We start from the raw sequence: 17,913 nt of genomic DNA on the forward strand, positions 1-17,913 counted from the left end.
AGCTCAGTGTGGTAAATCACTCAGTGTGGTAAATCACTCAGAGTGGTAAATCACTCAGTGTGGTAGCTCAGTGTGGTAAATCACTCAGAGTGGTAAATCACTCAGTGTGGTAGCTCAGTGTGGTAAATCACTCAGAGTGGTAAATCACTCAGTGTGGTAGCTCAGTGTGGTAAATCACTCAGTGTGGTAAATCACTCAGTGTGGTAAATCACTCAGAGTGGTAAATCACTCAGAGTGGTAAATCACTCAGAGTGGTAGCTCAGTGTGGTAGCTCAGTGTGGTAAATCACTCAGAGTGGTAGCTCAGTGTGGTAGCTCAGTGTGGTAAATTACTCAATGTGGTAAATCACTCAGAGTGGTAAATTACTCAGTGTGGTAAATCACTCAGAGTGGTAAATCACTCAGAGTGGTAAATCGCTCAGTGTGGTAGCTCAGAGTGGTAAATCACTCAGTGTGATAAATCACTCAGAGTGGTAAATCACTCAGTGTGGTAGCTCAGAGTGGTAAATCACTCAGTGTGGTAGCTCAGAGTGGTAAATCACTCAATGTGGTAGCTCAGAGTGGTAAATCACTCAGTGTGGTAAATCACTTAGTGTGGTAAATCACTCAGTGTGGTAGCTCAGTGTGGTAAATCACTCAGTGTGGTAGCTCAGTGTGGTAGCTCAGAGTGGTAAATCACTCAGTGTGGTAGCTCAGTGTGGTAAATCACTCAGTGTGGTAGCTCAGTGTGGTAGCTCAGAGTGGTAAATCACTCAGTGTGGTAGCTCAGTGTGGTAAATCATTCAGAGTGGTAGCTCAGTGTGGTAGCTCAGTGTGGTAGCTCACTCAGTGTGGTAAATCACTCAGTGTGGTAGCTCAGTGTGGTAAATCACTCAGTGTGGTAGCTCAGTGTGGTAAATCACTCAGTGTGGTAGCTCAGTGTGGTAAATCACTCAGTGTGGTAGCTCAGTGTGGTAGCTCAGAGTGGTAAATCACTCAGTGTGGTAGCTCAGTGTGGTAAATCATTCAGAGTGGTAGCTCAGTGTGGTAGCTCAGTGTGGTAGCTCACTCAGTGTGGTAAATCACTCAGTGTGGTAGCTCAGTGTGGTAAATCACTCAGTGTGGTAGCTCAGTGTGGTAAATCACTCAGTGTGGTAGCTCAGTGTGGTAAATCACTCAGTGTGGTAGCTCAGTGTGGTAAATCACTCAGTGTGGTAGCTCAGAGTGGTAAATCACTCAGTGTGGTAAATCACTCAGAGTGGTAGCTCAGTGTGGTAGCTTAGAGTGGTAAATCACTCAAAGTGGTAAATCACTCAGTGTGGTAGCTCAGTGTGGTAAATCACTCAGTGTGGTAGCTCAGTGTGGTAAATCACTCAGAGTGGTAGCTCAGTCTGGTAGCTCAGTGTGGTAAATCACTCAGAGTGGTAAATCACTCAGAGTGGTAGCTCAGTGTGACTCACACAGTGTGGTAGCTCACACAGTGTGGTAAATCACTCAGAGTGGTAGCTCAGTGTGACTCACACAGTGTGGTAGCTCACACAGTGTGGTAGCTCGCTCAGTGTGGTAGCTCAGTGTGGTAGCTCACACAGCGTGGTTACTCACACAGTGTGGTAGCTCACAGAGTGTGGTAACTCAGTGTGGTAGCTCAGTGTGGTAAATCACTCAGTGTGGTAGCTCAGTGTGGTAGCTCACACAGTGTGGTAGCTCACACAGTGTGGTTGCTCGCACAGTGTGGTAGCTCGCACAGTGTGGTAGCTCACACAGTGTGGTAGCTCGCTCAGTGTGGTAGCTCGCTCAGTGTGGTTGCTCACACAGCATGGTAAATCACTCAGTGTGGTAGCTCGCACAGTGTGGTAGCTCACAGATTGTGGTAGCTCACAGAGTGTGGTAGCTCACAGAGTGTGGTAGCTCCCACAGTGTGGTAGCTCAGTGTGGTAGCTCAGTGTGGTAGCTCAGTGTGGTAGCTCACAGAGTGTGGTAGCTCACACAGTGTGGTAGCTCAGTGTGGTAGCTCACACAGTGTGGTAGCACAGTGTGGTAGCTCAGTGTGGTAGCTCAGTGTGGTAGCTCACAGAGTGTGGTAGCTCCCACAGTGTGGTAGCTTAGTGTGGTAGCTCAGTGTGGTAGCTCAGTGTGGTAGCTCAGTGTGGTAGCTCCCACAGTGTGGTAGCTCAGTGTGGTAGCTCAGTGTGGTTGCTCAGTGTGGTAGCTCACAGAGTGTGGTAGCTCACACAGTGTGGTAGCTCACACAGTGTGGTAGCTCAGTGTGGTAGCTCCCACAGTGTGGTAGCTCCCACAGTGTGGTAGCTCAGTGTGGTAGCTCAGTGTGGTAGCTCAGTGTGGTAGCTCAGTGTGGTAGCTCACAGAGTGTGGTAGCTCACACAGTGTGGTAGCTCACACAGTGTGGTAGCACAGTGCGGTAGCTCAGTGTGGTAGCTCAGTGTGGTAGCTCAGTGTGGTAGCTCACAGAGTGTGGTAGCTCAGTGTGGTAGCTCAGTGTGGTAGCTCACAGAGTGTGGTAGCTCACAGAGTGTGGTAGCTCCCACAGTGTGGTAGCTCAGTGTGGTAGCTCAGTGTGGTAGCTGTAGTGACTGTCCACAGCTCTCTGTCTCCTCCTCATCATCATCAGCTGTTAGTCGACTGGCCTCTTCATCCTTGTCCAGACGCAGACACATTACCACCCTGGAGACAGACAGACAGACAGAAAGACAAACAGACAGACAGACAGACAGACACATTACCACCCTGGAGACAGACAGACAGACAGAAAGACAAACAGACAGACAGACAGACAGGGACACATTACCACCCTGGAGACAGACAGACAGACTCATTACCACCCTGGAGACAGACAGACAGACTCATTACCACCCTGGAGGCAGACAGACAGACACATTACTACCCTGGAGACAGACAGACAGACACATTACTACCCTGGAGACAGACAGACAGACACATTACCACCCTGGAGACAGACAGACATACAGACACATTTCTACCCTGGAGACAGACAGACAGACAGACAGACAGACACCCTGGAGAGAGAGAGCTCTATCACAATATACTACAACCCTGGAGAGGACCTCAGCCACCCGAGCCACAGCCTGTTCACCCCGCTACCATCTAGAAGGAGGAGACCGTACAGGTGCCTGAAAGCTGGAAGAAGAGACTGAAAAACAGCTTCTATCTTCAGGCCATCGGACTGTTAAATAGTCACCACTAGCCAGCCTCCACTCAGTACCCTGCCCTGAACCTTAGTCACTGTCACTAGCCGGCTACCACCCGCTTCTCTACCCTGAACCTTAGAGGCTGCCGCCCTATGCACATAGACATGGAACACTGGTCCCTTTAATGATGGAACACTGGTCACTTTAATAATGGAACACTGGTCCCTTTAATAATGGAACACTGGTCACTTTAATAATGGAACACTGGTCACTTTAATAATGGAACACTGGTCCCTTTAATAATGGAACACTGGTCCCTTTAATAATGGAACACTGGTCACTTTAATAATGGAACACTGGTCACTTTAATAATGGAACACTGGTCCCTTTAATAATGGAACACTGGTCACTTTAATCATGGAACACTGGTCCCTTTAATAATGGAACACTGGTCACTTTAATAATGGAACACTGGTCACTTTAATAATGGAACACTGGTCACTTTAATAATGGAACACTGGTCCCTTTAATAATGGAACACTGGTCCCTTTAATCATGGAACACTGGTCCCTTTAATAATGGAACACTGGTCACTTTAATAATGGAACACTGGTCCCTTTAATAATGGAACACTGGTCCCTTTAATAATGGAACACCGGTCACTTTAATAATGGAACACCGGTCCCTTTAATAATGGAACACCGGTCCCTTTAATAATGGAACACTGGTCCCTTTAATAATGGAACACTGGTCCCTTTAATAATGGAACACTGGTCACGTAGAGCAAAACGGAGAACGCCGTCGTGTTCGTGAGAGTGTCATCTTTCCATAGAGGGCTCATAATGATAGGCCAAACCGTTAAGACGCTACAGGCGATTTGGTGAGAAGACTGATTTTAGGGACCAGAAGTGGGATATCGGCGGACGCAGTAGATATCTCTAGCATGAACTGACTATCTCTAGCATTAACTTACTATCTCTAGCATGAACTGACTATCTCTAGCATGAACTAACTATCTCTAGCATGAACTGACTATCTCTAGCATTAACTGACTATCTCTAGCATTAACTGACTATCTCTAGCATTAACTGACTATCTCTAGCATTAACTGACTATCTCTGGCATTAACTGACTATCTCTGGCATTAACTGACTATCTCTAGCATTAACTGACTATCTCTAGCATTAACTGACTATCTCTAGCATTAACTGACTATCTCTAGCATTAACTGACTATCTCTAGCATTAACTGACTATCTCTAGCATTAACTGACTATCTCTAGCATTAACTGACTATCTCTAGCATTAACTGACTATCTCTAGCATTAACTGACTATCTCTAGCATTAACTGACTATCTCTAGCATTAACTGACTATCTCTAGCATTAACTGACTATCTCTAGCATTAACTGACTATCTCTAGCATTAACTGACTATCTCCAGCATTAACTAACTATCTCCAGCATTAACTGACTATCTCTAGCATTAACTGACTATCTCTAGCATTAACTGACGGATTTGTACGAAGATCTTTTAACTATGTTAATTATATTTCCGTGGGGGACATCGACTCTAAGGGATTCATTTATATTTCGGACTCTGACATTGCTCATTCTAATTTTTCTATATTTCTTAACTTCTTTCTTTACATTTTTTGGATTCACGTGTATTATTTTATATTGTTAGCTATTACTGCACTGTTGGAGCTAGAAACACAAGCATTTAGTTAGATACTACTGCACTGTTGGATCTAGAAACACAAGCATTTAGTTAGATATTACTGCACTGTTGGAGCTAGAAACACAAGCATTTAGTTAGATACTACTGCACTGTTGGATCTAGAAACACAAGCATTTAGTTAGATATTACTGCACTGTTGGAGCTAGAAACACAAGCATTTAGTTAGATACTACTGCACTGTTGGAGCTAGAAACACAAGCATTTAGTTAGATACTACTGCACTGTTGGAGCTAGAAACACAAGCATTTCGCTACACCTGTTCAATATGTGTACCAACCAATACAATTTGATTTGACTTTGATTTATTTTGATCCCGGCTTTTATCTATACGATTTGGTTGTATTAACTCACCCAATCAGAATGGTTTTGGTGACTGACCCATCCAGTCAGAATTATTGTGTTGACTGATGAATCCAATCAGAATGGCTGCGTTGACTGACTTAGCCAACCAGAATGGTTATGTTGACTGACACACCCAATAAGAATGGTTATGTTTTCTGACTTGGCCACTAAGAATGGTTATGTTGACTGACCCACCCACTCAGAATGGTTGTGTTTTCCAACTTGGCCAATCAGAATGGTTGTGTTGACTGAGTTAGCCAATCAGAATGGTTGTGTTGACTGACTCACCCAATCAGAACAGCCGGTATGAGTGCGATGGCTGAGGCCAGCAGGAAGCTGAATCCAGGGAACCAGGAGACAGTGGAGGCGTAGGTGCTGCTGAACACGGTGATCCCAACACCTATACTCAGCATCTCCACGAACGCAACACAGGCAAACACTGCACCTGGCGAGAGGAGAGGACACACACACACGCACACACACACGCACGCACGCACACACGCACACGCACACACGCACACACACAGACACAGACACAGACACAGACACACAGACACAGACACACACACATACAGACACAGACACAGACACACAGACACGCACGCATGCGCACGCACACACACAGACACACACACACACACACACAGACACACACACACACACGCACGCACGCACACACACACAAACACACAGACACACACACACCACACACACACACACAGACACAGACACAGACACACAGACACAGACACACAGACACAGACACACACACACACACACACACACACACCACACACACACACACACACACACAGACACAGACACAGACACAGACACAGACACACAGACACAGACACACACACACACACACACACACACACAGACACAGACACAGACACACAGACACAGACACACACACACACACACACACACACACACACACACACACACACACACAGACACAGACACAGACACAGACACACAGACACACAGACACAGACACACAGACACAGACACACACACACACACACACACACACACACACACACACACACACACACACACACACACACACACACACACACACACACACACACACAGACACAGACCACACACACACAGTTCTGGAGTTTACAAGCATGTCGCTGTACCTCGCATTAACATCTGCTAACCATGTGACCAATACAATTAGATGTGATTTGATGATGGTTATTCTGAGTTGTTTTCTGTTACTGGGGCGGCAGGTAACAGATAGTGGTTAGTGGTTAGAGCTGGTTGGTAACCGAAAGGTAAGAATCTGTCATTATGCACCTGAACAAGGCAGTTAACTCACTGTTCCTAGGCTGTCATTGTAAATCTGAATTTGTTCTTAACCAATTTGTCTCGTTAAATAAAGGGTCAATAAATGCCATACTACTGCCAGAGTCTTTATCATGGACGTTTGCTGATTTGGAGGAGAACAAATGCTGCCTGTGACATCATCTGCAGTTATCTCTCTTAGCTTCCTTAGAATCAACGCACTAACTGGTACGTCGCTCTGGACAAGTTACTTAATGTAAATGTAATTTAGCCTAGCATAGCATAGTGTAACATAATGTTATGTAGCCTAGCTCAGCCAAGCATAGTGTAACGATGTGTAATATAGCCTAGCCTAGCATAGTGTAATTTAGCCTAGCATAGCATAGTGCAACGAGGTGCAATATAGCCTAGCATAGTGTAATATAGCATAGTGTAACATAATGTTATGTAGCCTAGCCTAGCCTAGCACAGTGTAATTTAGCCTAGCATAGCATAGTGTAACGAAGTGTAATATAGCCTAGCATAGCATAGTGTAATGAAGTGTAATATAGCCTAGCATAGCATAGTGTAACAATGTTATGTAGCCTAGCTTAGCATAGTGTCTTACCTTGTTCAGAGCGGAGTACTATCTTGGACATCATGGACCTCAGAACAGGAGCAGGCATGATGGAGAGAAGGAGAGGCAGCCGCACTAAGGAACACGCACACATACTTCAACTACTTGCACATTGTTACAACACAATATATAGACATGTTTCCCATGCAAATAAAGAGCTCCGGGCAGCAGAGCTCCGGGCAGCCGAGCGGAAATGGAGGAAAACTCGCCTCCCTGCGGACCTGGCATCCTTTCACTCCCTCCTCTCTACATTTTCCTCTTCTGTCTCTGCTGCTAAAGCCACTTTCTACCACTCTAAATTCCAAGCATCTGCCTTTAACCTTAGGAAGCTCTTTGCCACCTTCTCCTCCCTCCTGAATCCTCCTCCCCCTCCCCCCCTCTCCTCTCTCTCTGCAGATGACTTCGTCAACCATTTTGAAAAGAAGGTCGACGACATCCGATCCTCGTTTGCTAAGTCAAAAGACACCGCTGGTTCTGCTCACACTGCCCTACCCTGTGCTCTGACCTCTTTCTCCCCTCTCTCTCCAGATGGAATCTCGCTTCTTGTGACGGCCGGCCGCCCAACAACCTGCCCGCTTGACCCTATCCCCTCCTCTTCTCCAGACCATTTCCGGAGACCTTCTCCCTTACCTCACCTCGCTCATCAACTCATCCCTGACCGCTGGCTACGTCCCTTCCGTCTTCAAGAGAGCGAGAGTTGCACCCCTTCTGAAAAAACCTACACTCGATCCCTCCGATGTCAACAACTACAGACCAGTATCCCTTCTTTCTTTTCTCTCCAAAACTCTTGAACGTGCCGTCCTTGGCCAGCTCTCCCGCTATCTCTCTCAGAATGACCTTCTTGATCCAAATCAGTCAGGTTTCAAGACTAGTCATTCAACTGAGACTGCTCTTCTCTGTATCACGGAGGCGCTCCGCACTGCTAAAGCTAACTCTCTCCCTCTGCTCTCATCCTTCTAGACCTATCGGCTGCCTTCGATACTGTGAACCATCAGATCCTCCTCTCCACCCTCTCCGAGTTGGGCATCTCCGGCGCGGCCCACGCTTGGATTGCGTCCTACCTGACAGGTCGCTCCTACCAGGTGGCGTGGCGAGAATCTGTCTCCTCGCCACGCGCTCTCACCACTGGTGTCCCCCAGGGCTCTGTTCTAGGCCCTCTCCTATTCTCGCTATACACCAAGTCACTTGGCTCTGTCATAACCTCACATGGTCTCTCCTATCATTGCTATGCAGATGACACACAATTAATCTTCTCCTTTCCCCCTTCTGATGACCAGGTGGCGAATCGCATCTCTGCATGTCTGGCAGACATATCAGTGTGGATGACGGATCACCACCTCAAGCTGAACCTCGGCAAGACGGAGCTGCTCTTCCTCCCGGGGAAGGACTGCCCGTTCCATGATCTCGCCATCACGGTTGACAACTCCATTGTGTCCTCCTCCCAGAGCGCTAAGAACCTTGGCGTGATCCTGGACAACACCCTGTCGTTCTCAACCAACATCATGGCGGTGGCCCGTTCCTGTAGGTTCATGCTCTACAACATCCGCAGAGTACGACCCTGCCTCACACAGGAAGCGGCGCAGGTCCTAATCCAGGCACTTGTCATCTCCCGTCTGGATTACTGCAACTCGCTGTTGGCTGGGCTCCCTGCCTGTGCCATTAAACCCCTACAACTCATCCAGAACGCCGCAGCCCGTCTGGTGTTCAACCTTCCCAAGTTCTCTCACGTCACCCCGCTCCTCCGCTCTCTCCACTGGCTTCCAGTTGAAGCTCGCATCCGTTACAAGACCATGGTGCTTGCCTACGGAGCTGTGAGGGGAACGGCACCGCAGTACCTCCAGGCTCTGATCAGGCCCTACACCCAAACAAGGGCACTGCGTTCATCCACCTCTGGCCTGCTCGCCTCCCTACCACTGAGGAAGTACAGTTCCCGCTCAGCCCAGTCAAAACTGTTCGCTGCTCTGGCCCCCCAATGGTGGAACAAACTCCCTCACAACGCCAGGACAGCGGAGTCAATCACCACCTTCCGGAGACACCTGAAACCCCACCTCTTCAAGGAATACCTAGGATAGGATAAGTAATCCTTCTCACCCCCCTTAAATGATTTAGATGCACTATTGTAAAGTGGCTGTTCCACTGGATGTCAGAAGGTGAATTCACCAATTTGTAAGTCGCTCTGGATAAGAGCGTCTGCTAAATGACTTAAATGTAAATGTAAAGGGGGAGAGACAAAGAGAGAGACAGAGAGAGACAGAGAGAGACAGAGAGAGAGAGAGAGAGAGAGACAAGAAAGAGAGAGAGAGAGACAGAGAGAGAGACAGATCCACAAAGAATTCGAAAACAAATCCAATTTTGAAAAACTCCCATGGGTGAAATTCCACAGTGTGCCATCAGAGCAGCAAGATTTGTGATCTGTTGCCACGAGAAAAGGGCAACCAGTGAAGAACACGCACCATTGTAAATACAACCCATATCTATGCTTATTTATTTTATCTTGTGTCCTTTACCATTTGTACATTGTAAAAACACTGTATATATATATAATATGACATTTGTAATGTCTTTATTGTTTTGAAACTTCTGTATGTGTGATGAGAGAGAGAGAGAGGATGAATGTTCTTAATTGGAAAATGCATGCAAAAAAATAAATATATTCTATATATATATTTTTTTTGTAACATTTTCGTTAACCCCTAACCTGTAACATAACCCTTACCCTAACCCCCCCCCCCCCATCTCACCTAGGAACATGAGCAGCGTGCTCTTGGCGAAGGCAGCCATCAGTAGTCCTGCAGCGACAGACAGCAGTCCCAGTAGTACTATATACCCGTCCCGAAGACAGCGCGACAGCAGGGACACCCCTGCAAAGCTCCCCAGGTAGATGAGTGTAGACAAGGCTGAACCATAGCCAACCAACACCTCACTCCAACACAGAGGAGCATTCAGCTCATACAGGATGAAGATGGACATACCACCCAGCTTCGACACCTGTGGGGGAGAGAGAGAGGGTGGACACAGTGACTTATTTTCTGTTACTAGTTATTTGAAAGCAATGTTTGAAAAAAATACTAAATTAAATCTAATGAACAATCAGCTTAGATAGCTTACAAGGAGATGGGGGGAGGGGGAGGAAGATGGGGGAGGAGGAGGGAGAGAGGAGCAGGCCATGAGCAGATGAGCTCCTGAATCTTTCACAAAAAGATTGATTTTGATTTTACAAGGACATATAGGATACTAACCTCCACAACATAACCTTCACTACAAACCTGGAATCTGATTTTGATACTACCAATGATTCTACTGCCAAGGATTCTACTACCAATGATTCTTACTACCAATGATTCTACTGCCAAGGATTCTACTACCAAGGATTCTACTACCAATGATTCTTACTACCAATGATTCTTACTACCAATGATTCTACTGCCAATGATTCTACTACCAATGATTCTTACTACCAAGGATTCTACTACCAATGATTCTACTACCAAGGATTCTTACTACCAATGATTCTACTACCAAGGATTCTTACTACCAAGGATTCTTACTACCAATGATTCTACTACCAAGGATTCTTACTACCAATGATTCTACTACCAAGGATTCTACTACCAATGATTCTTACTACCAAGGATTCTACTACCAATGATTCTTACTACCATTGATTCTACTGCCAAGGATTCTACTGCCAAGGATTCTACTACCAAGGATTCTACTACCAATGATTCTTACTACCAATGATTCTACTGCCAAGGATTCTACTACCAAGGATTCTACTACCAATGATTCTTACTACCAATGATTCTACTGCCAAGGATTCTACTACCAAGGATTCTACTACCAATGATTCTTACTACCAATGATTCTTACTACCAATGATTCTACTGCCAAGGATTCTACTACCAAGGATTCTACTACCAATGATTCTTACTACCAATGATTCTTACTACCAATGATTCTACTGCCAAGGATTCTACTACCAAGGATTCTACTACCAATGATTATTACTACCAATGATTCTACTGCCAAGGATTCTACTACCAAGGATTCTACTACCAATGATTCTTACTACCAATGATTCTTACTACCAATGATTCTACTGCCAATGATTCTACTACCAAGGATTCTACTACCAATGATTCTTACTACCAATGATTCTTACTACCAATGATTCTACTGCCAAGGATTCTACTACCAAGGATTCTTACTACCAAGGATTCTACTACCAAGGCTTCTACTACCAAGATTCTTACTACCAAGGATTCTACTACCAATGATTCTACTACCAATGATTCTTACTACCAATGATTCTACTGCCAAGGATTCTACTACCAAGGATTCTTACTACCAATGATTCTTACTACCAAGGATTCTACAACCAAGATTCTTACTACCAAGGATTCTACTACCAAGGATTCTTACTGCCAATGATTCTACTACTAAGGATTCTTACTGCCCAAACCCCACTAATACACCCGCCCAAGCCCCATCCTGCAACCCAAGAGGCATGCACCAGATGCTCAGCATGCTCTGCTCAACCTAATGGTCCAAAACTAAACCACACAAATTACAACACTGGACACTATGGAACACAAAGCTTTAACTATCTCATCCTGGAATATACAAGGCCCGAGGTTATCTGCCTTTGGCCTAAAAGATCAAGAACCCAGACTTTACCAAAGAAATTGTCATCCTACAAGAAACAAGGTATTGAGGAGACGGACCCACTGGTTGCCCTCTAGCTTACAGAGAGCTGGTAGTCCCATCCACCACACTACCAGGTGTGAAACAGGGCAGAGACTCAGTGGGTATGCTAATTTGGTATAGAGCAGACCTAACACACTCTATTAACCAGTTAAATGTAACTAAATGTCATTTAAAATGTAATCTACATAATCCCAAAAGTAATTATTTATCATTAAAGGGGCATAAACAACATCTAGTAATGCTGCATACTCAAAGAAAGGTTAAAACCTCACCTTTCTGGTAATTTTTTAAAATAAATTGTTGAGGATTAGTTACTTTTGAGGACACAAGAACAAGAACACATTACAAATATGATTATAATATTCAAATATGAAATATGATACATTTCCTATTCAACAAAAATGTATGAATAAGGGTTGAAAGACATGATTTCTAAATATAGTATTATCAAATTATAAAACCACTAACTATAATATTTCACCTTCCTTATAACTGTAAAATATATATTTTTATGTTTAGTGTTTGAGAAAATGTGCATATTTTCTCTCCTGATCAGTAGGTGCAAACCGGGTCAAGAACTACAGGAAACGTATGATCTCTGTAATTGCAAACAAAGGTTTCTGTACCAAATATTAAGTTCTGCTTTTCTGATGTATCAAATACTTATGTCATGCAATAAAATGCAAATGAATTACTTAAAAATCATACAATGTGATTTTCTGGATTTTTGTTTTAGATTCCGTCTCTCACAGTTGAAGTGTACCTATGATAGAAATTACAGACCTCTACATGCTTTGTAAGTAGGAAAACCTGCAAAATCGTCAGTGTATCAAATACTTGTTCTCCCCACTGTAAATTTGTATGATTTAATTATTGTTAATCCCAGCCCTGCATGAGGCCTTTTGGTAGGCAGTCATTGTAAATAATCATTTGTTCTTAACGGACTTTCCTAGTTAAATAAATGTTCAATAAAAAAAAGTCTACTCCCCCCATAGCTTTGCTCTGGCTTGGCTTCCTGAACTCGTTAGGAACGCTTTTATGTCACGGTCGTTGAGGAGACCAAGGCTCAGCATGGTAAGTAAACATTTTTCTTTACTAAAAGCTAGAACACTGAACAAACTATCAAAACGAACAGTGAAGCTAATATGTGTAGTGCGGACAGGCAACTAAACATAGAACAAGAACCCACGAAACCAAAAAGGAAAAATGGCTACCTAAATATGATCCCCAATCAGAGACAACGATAAACAGCTGCCTCTGATTGGGAACCAATTCAGGCCACCATAGACCTACACAATACCTAGACCTACAAACCCCTTGACATACAAAACCCCTAGACAATACAAAAACTAACATACCCACCCTCGTCACACTCTGACCAAACCAAAATAATAACGAAAACAGAGACAACTAAGGTCAGGGCGTGACATTTTATCTCATATTCATCTTGTCCATTTATGACAAAGGGTTTTTGTAAAAAAAAAACATCTATGAATTATTGTAGATTAATGGCTGTAAACAGTCGGAAGAGCGAATTAAATCTCAGCTTCAAGTGGTTTCAGGTTTCAAATCCTACGTCACACAATACTACTGTGTCCTTGGGAACGAGGGCTATCGCTCAATCATTTTGATCTACGGTGTCCACAGATTTATAACCAAAATGTCGGTACCAGACCCACGCAGGTTTCTGAACAGGGGACCTTACAACTAACAAAAACACATCTTGTTTTCATTTCTGGACCTTTTGGAGTGAAACATTGTTTACTATTACAAATCCTATTTTCCCCTAACCTTTAACCCCTAACCCTTAACCCCTAACCTTTAACCCCTAACCCTTAACCCCTAACCCTTAACCCCTAACCATTAACCCCTAACCTTTAACCCCTAACCCTTAACCCCTAACCTTTAACCCCTAACATTTAACCCCTAACCTTTAACCCCTAACCATTAACCCCTAACCTTTAACCCCTAACCCTTAACCCCTAACCTTTAACCCCTAACCCTTAACCCCTAACCTTTAACCCCTAACCTTTAACCCCTAACCATTAACCCCTAACCCCTAATCTTTAACCCCTAACCCTTAACCTAACCCCAAAACCCTAAACCTAACCTTTAAGCTTAAAATATCATTTGAACAAATTCAGGACCTGAAAAAAGTTCTGACTTCTAAAACAGTCCCTGTTTTCCTACCTTGTCAGGACATTAAGGTGAAATGTTAAACACACACACACACACACACACACACACACACACACACACACACACACACACACACACACACACACACACACACACACACACACACACACACACCTAGCAACACACACACACACACACACACACACACACACACACACACACACACACACACACACACACACACACACACACACACACACACACACACACCTAGCAACACACACACCTAGCAACACACACACACACACACACACACACACACACACACACACACACACACACACACACACACACACACACACACACACACACACACACACACACTGACCGTATAGAAAGCAAAGGCCGCCAGTATCAGTCCCAGGACAGTTTTCCTCCTCCTTGGTGACGCGATGAATAGCAGATACACACCCTGAAACCGACCAATCAGGGCTTCTCGTTGGAGAAAGCGTGCTGAGCCCGCCCCAAAAGGTGTCGGTGATGATGATGGTGATGAAGATGAGTCTGTGTGTGAGGGTCTCTCCACAGTCTCCTGCAGTACCCACGCTGTGTACACCAGGTTGATCAGGTGTAGTACGGCTGCTGTGATGAACGGCCAGGTGAATCCTGCCGTCTGAATATAGAACCCAGTACACAGAGAGGCTAGCCCTGACAACACACCTAGCAACATCTCCAAGGCTGCCATACGCACTGTACGACCCCCACCCTTACCCCAGTCTCTCGCTCTACTCCCTCCGTCTCTGTCTCCCTGTCCATCGCTCTCTCCATCTCTCCCTTTGTCTCCCTGACCATCGCTCTCTCCATCTCTCCCTCTGTCTCCCTGTCCATCGCTCTCTCTGTCTCTCCCTCTGTCTCCCTGTCCATCGCTCTCTCTGTCTCTCCCTCTGTCTCCCTGTCCATCGCTCTCTCTGTCTCTCCCTCTGTCTCCCTGTCCATCGCTCTCTCTGTCTCTCCCTCTGTCTCCCTGTCCATCATTCTCTCTGTCTCTCCCTCTGTCTCTGCCTCCATCTCTCCCTTTGTCTCCCTGTCCATTGTTCTCTCCGTCTCTCTCTCCGTCTCTCTCTCTGTCTTTGCCTCCATCTCTCTCTCTGTCTTTGCCTCCATCTTTCCCTCTGTCTCTCTCTCCATCTCTCCTTTGTTCTCCCTTTCTACTCCCCTCACTCATACCCCAATCTCTACAGTCATCTCCTCCCCCACCCCTACCTCCCTCACATTGGTAACTCCCCCCACTCATACCCCGATCTCTACAGTCATCTCCTCCCCCACCTCTACCTCCCTCACATTGGTAACTCCCCCCATCTCTAGCCCCAATCCCAACAATATTCATATTCCCACCCCCTTCCTCACACAAATACTTAACCCCACCCCCCTCCACCCCCTCCTCCTCACATAGGTCAGCTATATAGGCAAAACTTCCCCCCAGTAGAGCAGTGGGCCCCCCCATTACCCCAGCCAGGAAAGAGGCCCCTAGCAGGTAACCCAGGCTGAGGGAGAGGTGAGACACGGTTGCATAGCACAGAGCAAATAACAGCTCGCCCACCAGTGGGGGCACTAGAGCTACCTAGAGATGGAGGGGGACAAAAGGAGAGAGAAGGGATAAAGAGAGACAGAAGAAGAGAGGGGGAGAGAGACATTGATAACATACCAATTAGGAACCTCACACACACAGACCAATTAATACTTGAATCAGTCATAGAGCCCATTTCCCTTTATGGTTGTGAGGTCTGGGGTCCGCTCACCAACCAAGACTTCACAAAATGGGCCAAACACCAAATTGAGACTCTGCACGCAGAATTCTGAAAAAATATCCTCAGTGTACAACGTAAAACACCAAATAATGCATGTAGAGCAGAATTAGGCCAATACCCACTAATTATCAAAATCCAGAAAAGAGCCATTCAATTCTACAACCACCTACAAGGAAGCGATTCCCAAACCTTCCATAACAAAGCCATCACCTACAGAGAGATGAACCTGGAGAAGAGTCCCCTAAGCAAGCTGGTCCAGGGGCTCTGTTCACAAACACAAACAGACCCCACAGAGCCCCAGGACAGCAACACAATTAGACCCAACCAAATCATGAGAAAACAAAAAGATAATTACTTGACACATTGGAAAGAATTAACAAAAAAACAGAGCAAACAAGAATGCTATTTGGACATAAACAGAGAGTACACAGCAGCAGAATACCTGACCACTGTGACTGACCCAAAATTAAGGAAAGCTTTGACTATGTACAGACTCAGTGAGCATAGCCTTGCTATTGAGAAAGGCCGCCGTAGGCAGACATGGCTCTCAAGAGAAGACAGGCTATGTGGTCACTGCCCACAAAATGAGGTGGAAACTGAGCTGCACTTCTTAGCCTCCTGCCCAAAATATGACTATATTAGAGACACACATTTCCCTCAGATTACACAGATCCACAAAGAATTCGAAAACAAATCCAATTTTGATTAACTTTCATATCTACAGGGTGAAATACCACAGTGTGACATCACAGCAGGAAGATCTGTAACCTGTTGCCACAAGAAAAGGGCAACCAGTGAAGAACAAACACCATTGTAAATACAATCAATATTTGTGTTCATTTAGTTTCCCTTTTGCACTTTAACTATTTACACATAACATCTGAAATGTCTTTATTTTGGAACTTTAGGGTTTATTTATGTTTACTGTAAAAAAAAACACATTTCACTTGCTTTGTAAACATATGTTAGATAGGTTTTGTTTCCCAACAAAACCCTGGAATTGAATTGAAAGAAAAAGAGTGTTAAACAAATTAAATTTAAATTAAATTAAATTAAATTCAAACCTATTTAATAAACATTCTTCAGGATCGGTGCCCCTTCCACGGGACGGTTGAGCTAACGTAGGAGAACCTATCCCAGGACATAGACGTATCTGATACTGGCAGAAAGCTTACATTCTAGTTAATCTTACTGCACTGTACAATTTACAGTAGCTATTACAGTGAAAGAATACCGTGCTATTGATTGAGGAGAGTGATGCCATCTAGTGGCCAAAATCTAAATTGCAGCTGGGCTGGAATAATACATTATGGCATTTCTCTTGCATTTCAAAGTTGATGGTACAAACAAATTACAAAAGAACGGTTGGTTTTTTTCTTTGTATTATCTTTTACCAGATATAATGTGTTAAATTCTCCGACATTAATTTCCCATTTCCACGAACTTCAAAGTGTTTCCTTTCAAATGCTACCAAGAATATGCATATCCTTGCTTCAGGGCCTGAGGTACAGGAAGTACGATTTGGGTCATTTTAAGAGAAATTTGAAAAAAAGCGATGGATCCTTAACAGCTATGGCATTAAAGTCTTCTTCAGCAAATAAACACCCTATTCCCTACATAGTTCACTACTTTAGACCAGGGCCCGATGGCACCCTGTTCCCTACATAGTGCCCTACTTTAGACCAGGGCCCAATGGCACCCTATTCCCTATATAGTGCACTACTTTAGACCAGGGCCCGATGGCACCCTGTTCCCTACATAGTGCCCTACTTTAGACCAGGACCCGATGGCACCCTCTTCCCTACATAGTGCCCTACTTTAGACCAGGGCCCGATGGCACCCTGTTCCCTACATAGTGCCCTACTTTAGACCAGAGCCCTATGGAACCCTATTCCCTATATAGTGCCCTACTTTAGACCAGAGCCCTATGGAACCCTATTCCCTATATAGTGCCCTACTTTAGACCAGAGCCCTATGGCACTCTATTCCCTATATAGTGCACTACTTTAGAGCAGAGCCCTATGACACCCTATTCCCTATATATAGTGCACTGCTTTAGACCAGAGCCCTATGGAACCCTATTCCCTATATATAGTGCACTGCTTTAGACCAGAGCCC

The 17,913-nt window shown here is 44.8% G+C and overlaps 1 protein-coding gene across 1 annotated transcript in view; it reads right to left on the reverse strand.

The window, feature by feature from the left end:
- Window positions 1–1,167: 1,167 nt before the first annotated feature.
- Window positions 1,168–17,913, reverse strand: part of slc46a3 (solute carrier family 46 member 3) — a 29,445-nt gene continuing 12,699 nt past the window's right edge. The window contains exons 4-9 of the mRNA XM_064971311.1: window positions 15,296–15,608; window positions 14,376–15,037; window positions 9,883–10,129; window positions 7,133–7,216; window positions 5,515–5,671; window positions 1,168–2,660 (exon numbers count right to left, since the gene is read on the reverse strand). Coding sequence (XP_064827383.1) covers window positions 2,549–2,660; window positions 5,515–5,671; window positions 7,133–7,216; window positions 9,883–10,129; window positions 14,376–15,037; window positions 15,296–15,608 — 1,575 coding nt within the window. The 3' untranslated portion in view covers window positions 1,168–2,548. The remainder of the gene's footprint in view (window positions 2,661–5,514; window positions 5,672–7,132; window positions 7,217–9,882; window positions 10,130–14,375; window positions 15,038–15,295; window positions 15,609–17,913) is intronic.

This window comes from Oncorhynchus masou, chromosome 8 (genome assembly GCF_036934945.1).
Source record: "Oncorhynchus masou masou isolate Uvic2021 chromosome 8, UVic_Omas_1.1, whole genome shotgun sequence".
Taxonomy (NCBI): Eukaryota; Metazoa; Chordata; class Actinopteri; order Salmoniformes; family Salmonidae; genus Oncorhynchus; species Oncorhynchus masou.